We start from the raw sequence: 15,336 nt of genomic DNA on the forward strand, positions 1-15,336 counted from the left end.
AATACAGATACGGTTAGGCCAGCTTAACACTGATCTTTAAAACATGTTTTCAAACCTACTAATTCTTAACATAATGTGAAGGATTCGCGCATGCGCAGTCGTGAAATAGTTGACAAACAGATAAAACTCCGATGAACCCCACCCCCAAGTACTAATTTTTCAATTTTAACCCCTTAAAAGTATTGTTTTCAGATAAAATCCGATTAAAAAGTTTTCCACCTGTCTGAATACCCTATATACCAAATTTCAAGTCTGTACATCAAACATTCGATAGTGCTCACACGCACACATTCACACTTCTATGGATATATAGAAAAGAAAATTAGTTGAACTTGATGTTCTTGCAGTTTTCTGCTTAATTCCCCTCTTTGGTTTTAGCTAATAAATTCTATTGAATATATTAATCGAATATATCTTTATCAGTATACCAAAGGCTGGCCCAGTTTGTGAACATATCCAGATCACAGTAATTTAAATGAATATATCGTCCAGCTAAATCTTTAAAGAAGATTCCCTCTATCGGGCTAGAAAACCTCTTACACCTTCCAGTGTCCTATATATCTACAAGGTCACTATCCACACATGTACGGAGTATTGTCGTTACATGTGGTCTGGTGCATCATCAACTAGTTTCTCCCTCTCAAACAGGAGTAATTTAACAGGCTACCAAGCTCAATATTGAATTCCTGATATTGTTTTTAAAGTACTTCAATAGCATGTGCTTTGATGAATACTGCTTTAGTGCCCTTTCCGGGTAAATACACCTGATCAACCAATCAGCAAAATTCCAATTCTTTACTGTGGAGTTTTTTCTCAAACTGGTAGGTTTTTTCTAACTTCCTTCCTGCCCCGCTGTTTCCCCGACGTTCAAAAATTCAAATGTAGACAAACATGTCGTTGTACAACGCATTTAAGAGATTCTATTATTTCATATAATTATAAACATATGTAGGTCTAAAATTCTGACTTTGCGAAATGAAAAATCTATTTCAAAAGTTTTAAAATGTAGCGTGTCGTGATTAAATCATCTGAAAATAAATTATGACATTTTAGTGCTGTTCTAAGAAAGGGTTATTAAGAAAGGGTTTCAGGTTGAAAGAATATACTGTACCAAAACATGTAAATACAGTGTAACCCGGATATAAGAGACTTCTTCTCGTGGGGGGTATATCTCTCTTATATCCAGAGTTCTTATATCCCGGTTGCACTACCATTAACACAGGCTCTAATTTGGGATCAGAAAAAACTCTCTTATATCCGGTTTTATTATATCCATGGTATCTTATATTCGGATTACATTGTACAAAGAAAGTTTTTCGGTATTTCCGATTGTTAGACAATCTGAAGTTTCGCGTCAGGTCGCGATATTTTTCCGGCATTTACCTCTCTCCCATCGTGAGGAATGTGACACAAGGTTGGAAGGTGAAAAAAATGAGCTAGCGCCCCAATAAGAAGAGTACTCTGTCCCTCCAAAAATAAGTATGAGTAACTCCATCGACATTCTCCGGTGAGGAAATCTCAGACAACAAGTGACAAACTTGCTCCTCTTGAAAGCCGGAGTCCATTATGAGTGAATGACTAAATCATTATAACACCTTTTTATTGAGAAAAGTTTGGCATGAAATTCCTATTTTTCTTGAATACAGTAAAGTTAAACAAAGTAATTGCCGAGAGAATAATTAATATAAAGATATTGAAATAGCCAATTGTAACACGTAATCATTTGGTCAAAGTTGAAATATAAAAATGTTTTGTAGCAGAAACAAATAGAACTCTTTTCTTGTGCGTCAGTGCCTCCCCTGACTGTGCGATATGGCACATACTGACCAATCAGAGGCATAGCGCAGGGATCTTCCTTACCCCCTTAAGGAACTATAACTGCTTCCGTCCCGGACATGAAAAACTCTTGCCTTTTCCAGCGAGACGTCAAGGAGAGCGGACCTGTTTCCTCTCTCTCTCTCTCTCTCTCTCTCTCTCTCTCTCTCTCTCTCTCTCTCTCTCTCTCTCTGCCTACATCGGTATCGACGGTCCCCAGTGGGGAATAACTACCGGGCAAAGGCAGACGAGTGCTACCCCAGCTATATCTAAATGGCATCTTGCCTTACTTCAATGAACCTTTTCTTTGCATGTTTTACGAAGTCGTTTGTTCGTTTATTCAGTAGCTTGTGTTGAAATATTTATTTTATTAGGGAGTGCCCGAAAAGCATTAACTAAACTCCCTAAAGTTTCGATAATGCAAACCAGATATATTACAATACTTGGTGCTTATGCAGAATAGGAACCACGTTATCGTCGGCATATCCAGCGTAGGTTACGTAAACCACCGGAAAGTGTAAAACACTTAGCCAATTGACAAACGATATCTTTTGTTTCTTTAACTGTAAGGTGAAAATCCAGATTCGTTAAAAAGGCCACAACCCCATGTTAAGAATGGTTTTCTAAATAATGTGATTATTTCAGCACGGTCTGTAAATGGACAAGTATTTATTTTTCATTAAAAATATCATACAATGTGTTTTCGATTATAATTGTTTCTGTCCTCAATTGTTAACTGTTTGATAGCGTTTAAACCATTGGTCATCGGCATGATTACAGAAGCAACTGAAAGATGCCGATGCGATTAGTCAGTAAGCAATCAGCTGTCAGCAGACGACAAATAAAAAAACGAAAAGGCAAATGAATTACAGCACGTTGTGTGAACGCATTAATTATCGCTTTCTTCTAAGTTAAACAAATGCAAAATTTGTGCATCAGGATGCAGAATGATTGCAATGGAAACTGTAGGCAACAAGTATTCAGAGAAAAAAAAATGGAAACGTTATTAAGCCACTTAATAAATATACTTTGCAAAATGTATTCTTTTTACAGTGGTTACTATATATTACTTAAGAAAAAATATTCATTTGCATTTTCTCTGCAAGAAAAAAGTTTCTTGAAACTAAGAAATAATTTTCTTTCGCAATTGTTTCCATGTTTCCATATAAGATATTTATTAATTGATAAAACAAAAAATAATTCCTATGAAACTTTTGCTTGAATAAAAATAACAAAAATTAATATACTTTTCTTGAAAAAAAAACGTCTTTTAATTGAATCTATAGTAACAACACTTGTCAGAGTTCAAAACCGACTTCGCAATCTAGTAGATGATGCCTTTTTCTCTTCCCTGAAACCTCTTTCTCGCAGAAGAGACGTGTCAACTGCTCGTCTGAGGTCCAATCTATGGTCTCCCTTGTCAAACTTTCACAAAGATCACTCGGCTAGTTAAAACTGCAATCAATAATTTCCATCTATCAGCGTCTAAATCTAAACGTGGATTCCATGAAATAAGCTTCTTTCCTAGAATCGCCAGCCTGTGGAACTCTGTTCCGCTGGTTTGTTTCCCAGCTGACTACAATATTGTCGTCTTCAAGTCCAAAGTTAACAAGTTCTTGTTGAACCATTCTCTTAAATAATCAAATTATACAAAATTTCCACTACTAACGATGACTAAGCTATTGTTTTAATGGCCACTGTACACATATTAAACCTTATCCTCGAATTGCCTTCAGGCTTTTATAAGTGGTGACCCCCTTTGTAAAAAAATTTTCTTGTTTTACATTTTTTTTTTTTTTTTTCAATTAAACTACCTTTAAAAAAAAGTTGAAGTCGATTCGGTAGTAATACAGTTTTAAAAAGATTTACCAGAAAGTTCACAATTTATTCCGGTGTAACCATCACGGCATTGACAATCATATCCATTCACAGCACTGATGCATTTAGCATTATTCTTACATGGGTTTTTGGCACAAAAATCTGCAAATCAGAATAAAAGTTTACTTTAAAAGAAAAGAATTATTAATAGATTAGACTTTTTAGCGCTTTAAAAACGTGCAAAAGTTATAGTCAGTTTAATTAAAATAGCTACTTTATGCCAAATTTGTGGCTGAATATGGTTAAATTTGTGTTCATTTTTGCATTCAATACGAATTCTATTAATCTCTAACTGCGCATAGAACGGATACACTAATACCTAGTTGGTTGCACTTCATCATAATAATGGGCCATACAATATTTCAAGTAGATCTTCTAGTAGTTCCGATTAAAGATGAAACGGACAGACAAACAAACAGACAGACCGACTAAGAAATAAAATATGGATGAAACCTCCGAACAAAATCTAATATATAAACGGATATATGTCTGTCTGCCTGTCTGTTTGTGGTCTGTCAGTCTGTCAATCGGTCGGTCTCTATATTTTCAAACTTTATCTCCTCCGAAACTAAAAGTCGCAGAGCGGTGCTGGGGGCATCAAATGATTCGATTTTTTACGGTGCCGTTCTTTTATAGGTCTTTAGCCGGTTAAAATTGGGGTTTGTATTACTGTACACAGATTCGAAAAAGTTGTCAAAAAACAAATATATAACAAATAAATGTTATCAAAGGCAAGATAAGTTACTTTTCTACCTAACTGGATATATTTTTCGTATTTTTATTCAATATAACATGCTTATTCAGCTCGAAAAGTATACAGTGTTTACCAATGTATTGGAAAATTCAAAATGGCGCCCGACACTCTCTTTAACACGGTAAGTTCAGGAAAAGATGTTATAAATAATAAACTAAAAAAAATACTGTTAGAAATTCGCTCATTATATGTTACCGTGACATAAGTTGACATATATTCGGTGTTTTTTTAATAGTATTTTGTCTAGTTTATTATTTATAACACCTTTTCCCAAACTTACGGTGTTGAAGAGAGTGTCGGGCGCCATTTTGAATACATCGGTAAACACTGCATGTTTTTCGAGCTGAATAAACATGTTACATTGAATAAAAACAAAAAAAAATGTATCCAGTTTGGTAGAAAAGTAACTTATCTTGCCTTTGATAATATTTATTTGTTATATATTTGTTTTTTGACAACTTTTTCGAATCTATGTGTACAGTAATACAAACCCGTTTGGATCAATCATTTTTTTTTTTTTTTTTTTTTTTTTTGCAATTTTGAGTAGTGTGACGCTACCGCTTGTGCCGAACATCGTTGTTTCATCGGTGTAACTAGCCCCGAAAAATTCAACTCCTAGGTTAAACGAAGTGGTGTTTACCCTAAATACCGAGGATATTGGAAATGGATGAAAGAGTTCTGCGGCATGTTCAGTAACTACCATGCATCAGAACAAAGAATTGCAGACCAAGCGAAAGTTATTCTCAAGAGCGGTTGGATTGCAAATCTGGAACTGATAGAAACACCAGTAAAATAAATTATGGAACAGACCAAGAAACACTCCTCGCTGGAACCTCAAATATAGAAACTCCACATTTAGAAAACCTGCAAAACTTAAACACAGCAAGCATGGAAACTGAAATCTATTAAACAACAGAACTGAACAAGAATGAAACAGCTGAAGTAGAAAATATACAACTCACAAACGAAGAAAAAAAAAGACTCCCATCACTAAAGAACCAAGAGTGGAAGAAAACAGAAACAGAGAAAGTGGATCGCTTCATAGATCCCAACAGATACTATAGGGTAACCAAAAAAAAAAAAAAAAAAAAAGCTAAATGGCGGCCATCTAGAACATATGCTGTAGAACGGAGAAAAAAAAAGGCCAAAGACCCTAGTGTTTTGATGTGATGTTTTGAATATAATAAACTAGTTATGACCAAAGTTTCATTTCATTCGGACTAAACACTAAGAAACGGGGCATAATTAGAGTTGGGCCCGTTTTTTTTTGGGGGGGGGTCACCCTATATTACAGACTTAAAAAAATATAATAATAATAATAATAATAAGTTACGAAGCTGTCAAGATAGTCAATATGAAGTTTAAAGTAGAAAAAACAGGGGATAGAAAACGGACCGATAAAACCTGGATGAAAATTCAGGCTGGAAACCCAAATCAAGCAACTTAAAAACAGAAGTTACAGCGATGGATAAAAGAGGATGGAAAAGCGGAAACGTGAGTCACAAGGAGAGGCTAAACAAGTACCATGAAAGACTGAAGCAAAAATAGCAGCAAAAAAGGGGGGGGGGAGATTAAGATGATACAGATACAAATTGGAACAGTGCAAGCAAAATATGACTTTTGAAAACAATTCTATCCAGATTTAAATGGAAGGAAAATATAAACAGAACAACCGACAGAAACAAAACGCTAGGTGTGTCAGAATTTTTGTAGGAATTTTTGACACCTCTAACACGAAACTGCGAATAAAATATTAAAAAAAAAACTCGTAATTTTCTCTTTTAAAAGTGAGTTGTTTATTTTCTTTATGGATTATACTTCCAAAATAAACTATTAAAGTTGTATAAAAAGTAATAGAAATATTACATTTTTTTATTTATAAAAAAAAAGTAATGAAATTAATTGAATTTTACGAGTTCAGTATTTTTTCAATTTTTAAACTTTAAAAATCTATCAAAATTTTTCTATTGATTCTATTTTTACAATATTTTCAGGGTCAATGTGAAATTTTATGCTCTTTTTAATTAACGTGATATAAATAAATATATAATAAATAATAAATTTTCTCACCAAACGTTTTTTTTATTATTCACGCCCCTCTCCCCATTTTCAAATGTCTATTAAAAAGTAAACAATTAATTTACTCACCAAATTATCACAAATTGAAGGTAAAAGATCAATAAATAATATATTCAAATTTAAAACAAAAAAAGTAGTGTTTTTTAGAAATTTACCTGTAAAGTCCGAAGTTTAAAAAAGAAATTTTTAAACCACGTTGTTTGTTTTTTTTTTTGTTTTTTTTTTTTGTTTTTTTTTTTGTTTGTTTTTTTGTTTGTTTTTTTGTTTTTTAAATTAAACCTTGGTCCCTGCTCCTTTAATTGAAAAAAAAATAGGGTTTGAATTACATTTTTCGAGTAGTTATAAGCTTGGAAACACAGGAGGTCGAATTAATTCACGCCCCCCATTTTGAAATGTCTATTAAAAAGTAAATAATTAATTTTCTCACCAAAGTTTTATGTATCACAAATTGAAGATAAAAGATCAATAAATAATATATTCAAATTTAAAACAAAAAAGAAGTGTTTTTTTAGAAATTTAACTGTAAAGTCCGAAGTTTAAAACCTTTTTTAATCACGTTGTTTTGTTTTGTTTTTTGTTTTGTTTTGTTTTTTTGTGGTATTTTGTTTTTTTAAATGAAATATTGGTTCTTGCACCTTTAATTGAAAAAAAAAATAGGGATTGAATTACATTTTTCGAGTATTTATAAGCTTGGAAAGACAGGGGGTCGAATTATTCAATATTTTTCACGAAGTTTCTGACACACCTAACGAAACGCTACTGAAGTAAGATATGGGAAGAGCAATAGGATCACAATCGAAATATCGAATGACTGCAAAAATAGAAAAATAATTACAAGAAAAAAATTAGATGGTTTGGTTTAAATTAGGAATAATTTAAACCAACGCATTTCGTGTTAAAACACATCTATACTCCTATAACATTTTTGTGTATTGATATTCATATTAAAAAAAAACTTTTCTATTTATTTAAAAAAGAAAATACAACTTTGTTATATATGGGTTGTGGAATTGCATTCATCTGCAAAAGATCTAGCTAATTTGCATATACTGTTAAACATTACTTTTAATTAATTCTCTGTTAGTTTTTTTTTTTTTCGGTTTTCTTATAGAGTTGATCATCTTTAGTTAAATATTACTTACAATTATATTCACGCAGTTATTCTACATCATTTATAATTGTGTAAAAGGATTATAGTAGAATACCTGCAGTATAGCTAGACTTAATTTTATACACGTAAAAATATTTAAATATTTATTTAAATAATTAATTACAAATAATGCGTCCCAAAAATGTGGGGCGACCAGAATATAGACAAACGGCAGTATCTTTTTTATATTTATGTATGCGTATATATATTTGTTTAAAATATTTTGCCTCCCAAACTCCTGTTAGTTTATAGTCTGTAGACCTGAACGTTATTATATATGGGATTCAAACACATGCAAAATTTTATATTTGGGTTTCAGTCGGGGAAAATCGGTGTAAAAATTTAAAAAATGTAATTTTCTAGGTGAAGGTCGAACGACTACCTTACGATTATGCATGCGTGACATAATAGCTATTGGTCCAAGTTTTAAATTCTAGTCTTGCAGCAAACATGTCTTCATAGCTCAGGCATTAACGTCAAAGGAAAAAGTAAATCGTAAGCTAAACGTATAATAAATACGAAATCTGCATATATTAAAATATCATAGTTAAGCGTATTTTACGACCGAGCAATATTTTTCGGTCTGCCATATATATATATATATATATATATATATATATATATATATATATATATATATATATATATGCATACATATGTACATATATATGCATATATATATATATATATATATATATATATATATATATATATATGCATACATATGTACATATATATGCATATATATATATACATATATATATATACACACACATATATATATATATATATATATATATATATATATACATATGCATATACATATGTATATGATGGCAGCAAATTCGCTTTCGAACATTGCCATCACTCGATATAGCACAAAAAAAGGTATATAGAAACACGAAACATTCAGTGATGGGCTGCACGAATGTGGCTTTTAAGCCCTGCTAAACTCTGGCATTCCTTAGCACACATTGTACAGACATGTGCACCACTAACAGCACGTTCTTGCTGTTTTTTTCTATGCAGAATCAAATGCCGTTTCAAACCGCCTGTCGTTCTGTACATTCACCCGCAGTGTACACAAGTTAACTCTGGCAACTCAAGACTGCTTTGTGGCCCGCTGCGCCGAGGAGTAGACTGGTGACTCATCAGCCCAACTCTGCTAAGGCATATTCTTCCGCACACCTCACACTCCAGACCAATTTGGCTCCCCCTCCCATCCATGGCTCCTTTCACTCTCCCTTTCCGGATATTGTGCTTCAGCCGCTAATACTAGGTTCGATCCACCTCAAACTTGCCCACCCTCCCCGCAAAGTCCTTCTCCACCCTCCGCGATCCAAAGCAAGACTCTCCCAGGTTCTTTCATCAATCCCACATGCTAAGGATTGGGTTCGATCAAGCACCTCCACATCACTGACACACATCTGCCAGCCCACACCTAAGATTCGCCGTAGGCACATCTGGTGAAACCGCTCGAGACGTCTCAAATGCTACCTGTATGTTGTCCAAGTTTCACAACCATAGAGAAGAGTAGAGAGAACGCATGCGGCATAAACCTTAATATTGGTTGGCAGCAAGATCCCATGACGTCTCCACAAACGCCCGTCCAACTTTCCGAAGGCATCACTTGCCCTGCTGATCCGTAACGATACCTCATCATCCAGGGCACCAGACATACTCAGTGTGCTACACAAGTATACAAACTTAGAGACAACCGCTATCCTTGACCCACAGATATAAACTGATGGCTCATAGTATCGCATGCCCGGAGCAGGCTGATACATTAAGACAGTTTTTTTTCGGATTGATGGTCAGGCCCAATGCGCTGCAGGCAACCACAAAAGCGTCCACAAGATGCTGCATATCAGTCAGCATATGAGCCACCAGATCACAGTCATCCGCATAGAGCAAGTCACGAATCGTGTTGGTGAATACCTTTGTACTTGCATTGAAGCGCCTAATGTTGAACAACCCCCCAGTAGTTCGGTAACGAATATAGACACCATCAGAGCACCCCCCCCAAAAAAAATGCCATCCGGAAGACCATGGTGAAATACAACGCAAAGAGTGTGGGTGCTGGAATGTCTCCCTGCTTAACACCATTTTCTACTGAGATAGGATCAGCCAGCTTTCCCCAACATTGATCACAGCCTTTATATCATCGTGGAAGAGCTTTAAGATGGTTATAAAGTTGTCAGGACAGTCAAGCCTTTTCAAAATCTCCCACAAAGCATCCCTATTGACTGTATCAAAGGCCTTAGTTAAATCGATGAACACCTGATACAGTCACTTTTGCTGTTCTATACATTTCCCCTGCAGTTGCCTGGCTGTAAAAATCATATCCACTGTCCCTCGACATCTTCTAAAACCACACTGCGACTCAGGCAAAACATCATCAGCAATATGCTCCAGCATTCTGTCTAGCATGATCCTACAGAGCACCTTACCGACTACTGATAGCAAAGAGATGCATCGGTAGTTTCCACATTCATCTCTGCTACCCTTCCCCTTGTATAGCACTACTATCAATGCATCCCGCCAATCCTGCGGAACACACTCATCCCGCCAAGCAGTCTGCAACAATTTCGCTAAGCGTTGCATCATCTTGGGTCCAGAACATTTAAAGATCTCCGCATGCAAACGATTCGGGTCAGGAGACTTTCCATTGCTCAGCTTATGGACAGCTGTTTCAACCTCCTGGAGAGAAGGAACCTCTGCCAAGATATCCTTGACCGGATTGCTAGGAATCGACCTAACAAACTCCTGATCAACGTAAGAAGGTCTGTTCAGGAGGTCATCGAAATGCTCCCTCCATCTATGAAGAATGTCGGTAGGGTCTCGAAGAAGATCCCCACCATCTTTCGAGCGCATAGGAGAGATAGGTGATCTAGAAGGTCCGTAAACCACACGCAGTAGGTTATATAAGACCTTGGTGTTGTTCGAATCCGAGGCGAGCTGTATTTCCTCAGCTTTCTGCCGCCACCATTCATCCTGCATGTTACGCAACCTCCTCTGTACCTCGTGCTTGATTGCCTTAAAATTGTCCCTCAATCGATCTTGCCCACCATCCGTCAAACCACCCCCGGGATAAGCGTGCAATGCCCTGGCTTTTGAATCAAGCAGAGCCTGAATTTCAGTATCATTCGCATTGAACCAATCCTGATGTTTACGCTCACAATAACCTAATACTCTCTCACATACCTCATAGACAGATTCCTTAAAAGCAGGCCAAGCATTTTCACAATCAATCTCTTCAATCTCCTTAACAAGTTTCTCCCTCACAATACTGTCCTTTACACAGAAAATATCAAGTCGCTTTGGGATAGCCACACTAGCTCCCCTCATCTTGGGCTTCAAACCTCACTTAATCTTTGCACGGATCAACCGATGGTCGGTCCAGCACTCTGCGCCCCGCATGACACGAACACTGCAGATATCCATCTCACATTTTCTGACTAACACATAGTCTATCAAGTGCCATTTTTTGGAACCAGGATGCATCCAGGTCGTCTTGTATTTGTCCTTCTGCTAGAACACGGTTTTACAAATTGTTATATCGTAGATTATATGAATAACAAGTCATTACTGGGGTTGTACAGAAAGGGTTTATTTATGTAAAAAGGTACACACATTTCTAAGCGTCCATTGACAGCTTAGTACTAAATTCTGTCTCCCATGTGAGGAGAGTTTGCTTGTCTTTTTATAGACGTAATAGTCCATTCATTTGAGAGGTGTTGGATCAGTCCATTATATCACCTTCCTCGCAAGCTAAATTCTTCCCTAGAATTTCGGTTCACCATTTTTTTCTTTTTTGACTTTGTCCAAAAAATTCAGTTCTTTTTCTTTTTCTTTCACTTCTTAAAATTTGCGTTTGCGAATTTTTTGATTTTGGAGAGTGACTTGTATTTTCAGTTACTGGTGCTTCCTTTTTTGGAGGCTCTATGTGAAAAATGTCATACAGTACTTCCATCGGTACTTCATTGTTTTTAACTATTTCAATATATCGGGGTCTGAGTTGGTTTATATGTTTTTTGTGGGAAAATGTCTGACCTTTTATAATGTAGACCATTCTTCCAATTCTTTTTGAGATTATGCCTTCTTCCCAAAAACTCTTCACTGCCCGATAATTGTTGAAAAAAACTTTATCCCCGTCCTTACATATCTTGTATCGTACATTATCTTTTACACTTTTTTTACTTTTTTACTCGGAATTAATCGGTCGAACACAGAGCGCACTTTTCTGGCAAACATTATTTCCGCCTGGGATAAATTTGCATTTGTATTCGGATTAGGCGTTATCCTGTACACTGCTAAAAATTTTTGAAGACTTTTTTCTTTAGTGTCGATGTTATCGTTCTTTTTTAACGCTCGTTTAAAAGTATCGACAAATCTTTCAGCTTGTCCGTTAGATCGAGGGCTAAAAGTTGGTGTTGTGATATGCTCTATGGCCAGTGACTCACAGTAGATCTTAAATTCTTGACCTTTGAACATGGTGCCATTATCACTAACAATTGTTTTTGGTACGCCAAAACGCCCAAATACCTCGTCCAATGCCTTTATTGTGTTTGCCGCTGTAGGATGTTTGAATTTAAAAATTTCTGGCCATTTCGACATGCTATCTACTATTACCAGGTAATAATATCCTTTTAGAGGTCCTGCGTAATCTATATGGATCCGCGTCCATGGTATATCTGTTTTAGGCCAAGGTTGCATCTTAGTGGGCGGCGCTTTTGCTGCTAGTTGGCAACCCTTACATAATTTTATCATTTTTTTCTATGTCCTGATCCATTCCAGGCCAGTACGTATATGCTCTCATTAGTGCTTTCATTCTGGAGATTCCAGGATGTCCCATGTGGAATTCTTTTAAAATTCTCTTCTGTAATACTTGAGGTATTACCACTCTATCTGCGTACATTAGAGTTTCATCGCACTTTGAAAATGGAAAAACTGTTAATCCTTTCCTCTTCTTTTCTTTTTGTCCCACTTGTTTTTTTATCTTGTTAATGTATTCATCTGTTCTTGCTGCTTTCTTTATTTCCTCAAGTGTTACCGGAAGTTCCCTAACAGTATTTATTAATATATCTGTTAGTTCATTTTCTTCTTTTAGTGCAACTATAACAGTTTCTTCAAGTAATTCAGTTTTATTTGGGATCAACCTGGACAAACCATCTGCGTGTGCAATTTTGCTGGATGCTAGGTGTTTCATTTTAAAATTGTTGTTTAACAGAATCATGCTCCATCTTTGTAACCTATTAGCCTTATGAGTAGGAACTCCTTTTTTGGAAACAAAAATCGATAACAAAGGTTTGTGGTCCGTTTCCAAGATAAAAAATCTTCCATGGATGAACCTATGAAATTTCCTCATGGCGTATACAGTTGCCAGACCTTCTTTTTCTATCTGACTATAATTTTTTTCTGCGGGTAGCAAAACCCTTGAGGCATGAATAATTGGTTTAGTCGATCCATCTTTGAGTCTGTGTAGTAGCACAGCACCTAAACCATATTCGCTCGCATCTGCTGCTACAATTAATTCTTTTTTCGGATCGTAGTGAGCTAGTGCTAAATCCGATAACAGACATTTTTTTAATCTTTAGGAATGCTTCATCACATTCTTTTGTCCAGAGCCATTTTTTATTCTTTTTCAATAATTCGTTTAAAGGTGCTCTTAGTTCATGCATATTTGGGATATAAGAATTATAATAATTTGCTAGTCCCAAAAATGACTGTAGCTGCACTATATTTTCTGGTCTAGGCATGTTTTTGATTGCTTCAGTCCTATTAGGATTAGGTTTTCTACCATTTCGATCAATCACTTGTCCCAAATATTCAATTTTGTCCATCCCAAAATTACATTTTTCGAGAGCCACTTTCAATCCATAGTTTGATATTCTCTCGAATAATTTGCCAATGTGGATCTTATGCTCTTCCACATTTTTACTTCTTATAAGGATGTCATCTAGATAAGCCATAGAAAAATCCAAACCTGCTAGCATTGTATCCATAATTTGCTGGAACAAATTTGGGGCTACTTTTAAACCAAAAGGCAAACGTTTTAGTGAAAATAGTCCCTTATGGGTATTTAATGTCAGGTGCTTAGCACAATCTTCCTGGACTTTTACTTGCCAATACACTTCAGAAAAATCAATTTTTGTAAAAAATTTTCCTCCGCTTAACTTCGAAAAAATTTCCTCTGGGGTAGGAAGCGGGTAGTTATGCTCCTTGAGACAATCATTTAGACCTGTCGAAAAGTCCGCGCATATCCTGATTTTATTATTTTTCTTCTTAACGTAAACCGTGGGTGAAGCCCATTCAGAGTAGTCCACTTTTTCTATTACTCCAATATCTTGAAGTCTCTTTAATTCTTTCTCTATAGTTTCTAATGCTGAATATGGAACCTTTCTTTTGGGTTTGAAAACTGGTTTAGCTTCGTATTTTAGTTCAAATTTCACCTCCGTTTTCGTGCAGCAACCACAACCTTCAGAGAATACCTCTTTAAAGTATTTTTTTAATTCGTCAATAAACTTTCCTGGTAGTTTAGAATTTTCTAAACCCGCCAGACTTACTTTATTGCAAAATGAGCTTATGGGTTTCCCCATAAATTAAAAAGAATCATTAAGTCTATACCGAACAAATTAGAATTTTTCCCCGGTACGACATATAACTTGGTTTTCACAGCATTCTCCTTTAGAGACACATTGGTAAAAAATTCACCCTTAAATTTTAGTTTATTTCCAGACATACTTCTGGCAAATTTTTTTGTATTTTGTAACTTTGGAAACCCAATTTTCTTCCAAGTTACTTCGTCAATTATACTTATGTCGCTTCCCGTATCTAGAAGACAGTTCACATTACAGCCATTAATTTTAATTTCAATATATTTTATTTTATCACACCTAGACTCATTTTTAGAACCAATGGTCTTTATTTCTGCTTTTCGGTATTTTCCTTTCCTGCATACCGTTAATTTATGGCCTTTTTTATTACATTTGTTACATATTTTGTATTTAAAGTAACAATCTTTAGTGAAGTTGTTTTTTCCCCCACATGTCTTACAGGATTTTTCGTGTGCACATTTCATCACCCTTTCCATTTTTTTTTTCCATATTTTTTTCTTCAAAATTTTTTCCTTCGATGCTTGTATTGTCCTGCTTTAAATCTAACAGTTTCTGACACTCTTCCGTAACTTTTTGTAACGTTATTTCAGTGTCTTGGTTCATAATGGATAATATCCTTGAACGAATATCCTTATCTTTAGAGGCTGTTAAACCTTGCACAAAGATTAGACTTTTAAACATATCCTCTTTGGGGTCTTTTAATTTAAAGGATTCACAATGAGCATTCACTTTCCCTGCATAAGTAATAAAATCTTCGTCCTCCTGCTTCGTGATATTTAAACATTTATAACGTGTATAGAATAGACTATCTCGTTCACTGAAAATGTTTGACAATATTTTTATTGTTTCACTAAAAGAAATCTCTTCAGGTTTCTATGGCAGGATAAAATTCGTATACTTTGTATTTTCCTGAGATCCAAGTTTTTGAAGAAGAAGGATAATCTTCTCTTCGTCTGTCCAAGACTGACATCTCTTAGCAAAAATATTTTCGTATCTCCGAAAATATGCCGGAAAAGTTAACCCATTTGTCGGCTCGTATACAA

General features: G+C 35.3%; 1 protein-coding gene across 1 annotated transcript in view; it reads right to left on the reverse strand.

Annotated features, from left to right (window-relative positions):
* Nucleotides 1-15,336, reverse strand: part of LOC145293929 (uncharacterized) — a 119,369-nt gene that overhangs the window by 17,955 nt on the left and 86,078 nt on the right. The window contains exon 4 of the mRNA XM_080140755.1: nt 3,685-3,795. Within this exon, the coding sequence (XP_079996881.1) occupies nt 3,685-3,795 (111 nt within the window). The remainder of the gene's footprint in view (nt 1-3,684; nt 3,796-15,336) is intronic.

The sequence above is a fragment of the Euprymna scolopes genome, chromosome 15, assembly GCF_053919585.1.
Source record: "Euprymna scolopes isolate OS-2025 chromosome 15, ASM5391958v1, whole genome shotgun sequence".
Lineage (NCBI taxonomy): Eukaryota > Metazoa > Mollusca > Cephalopoda > Sepiida > Sepiolidae > Euprymna > Euprymna scolopes.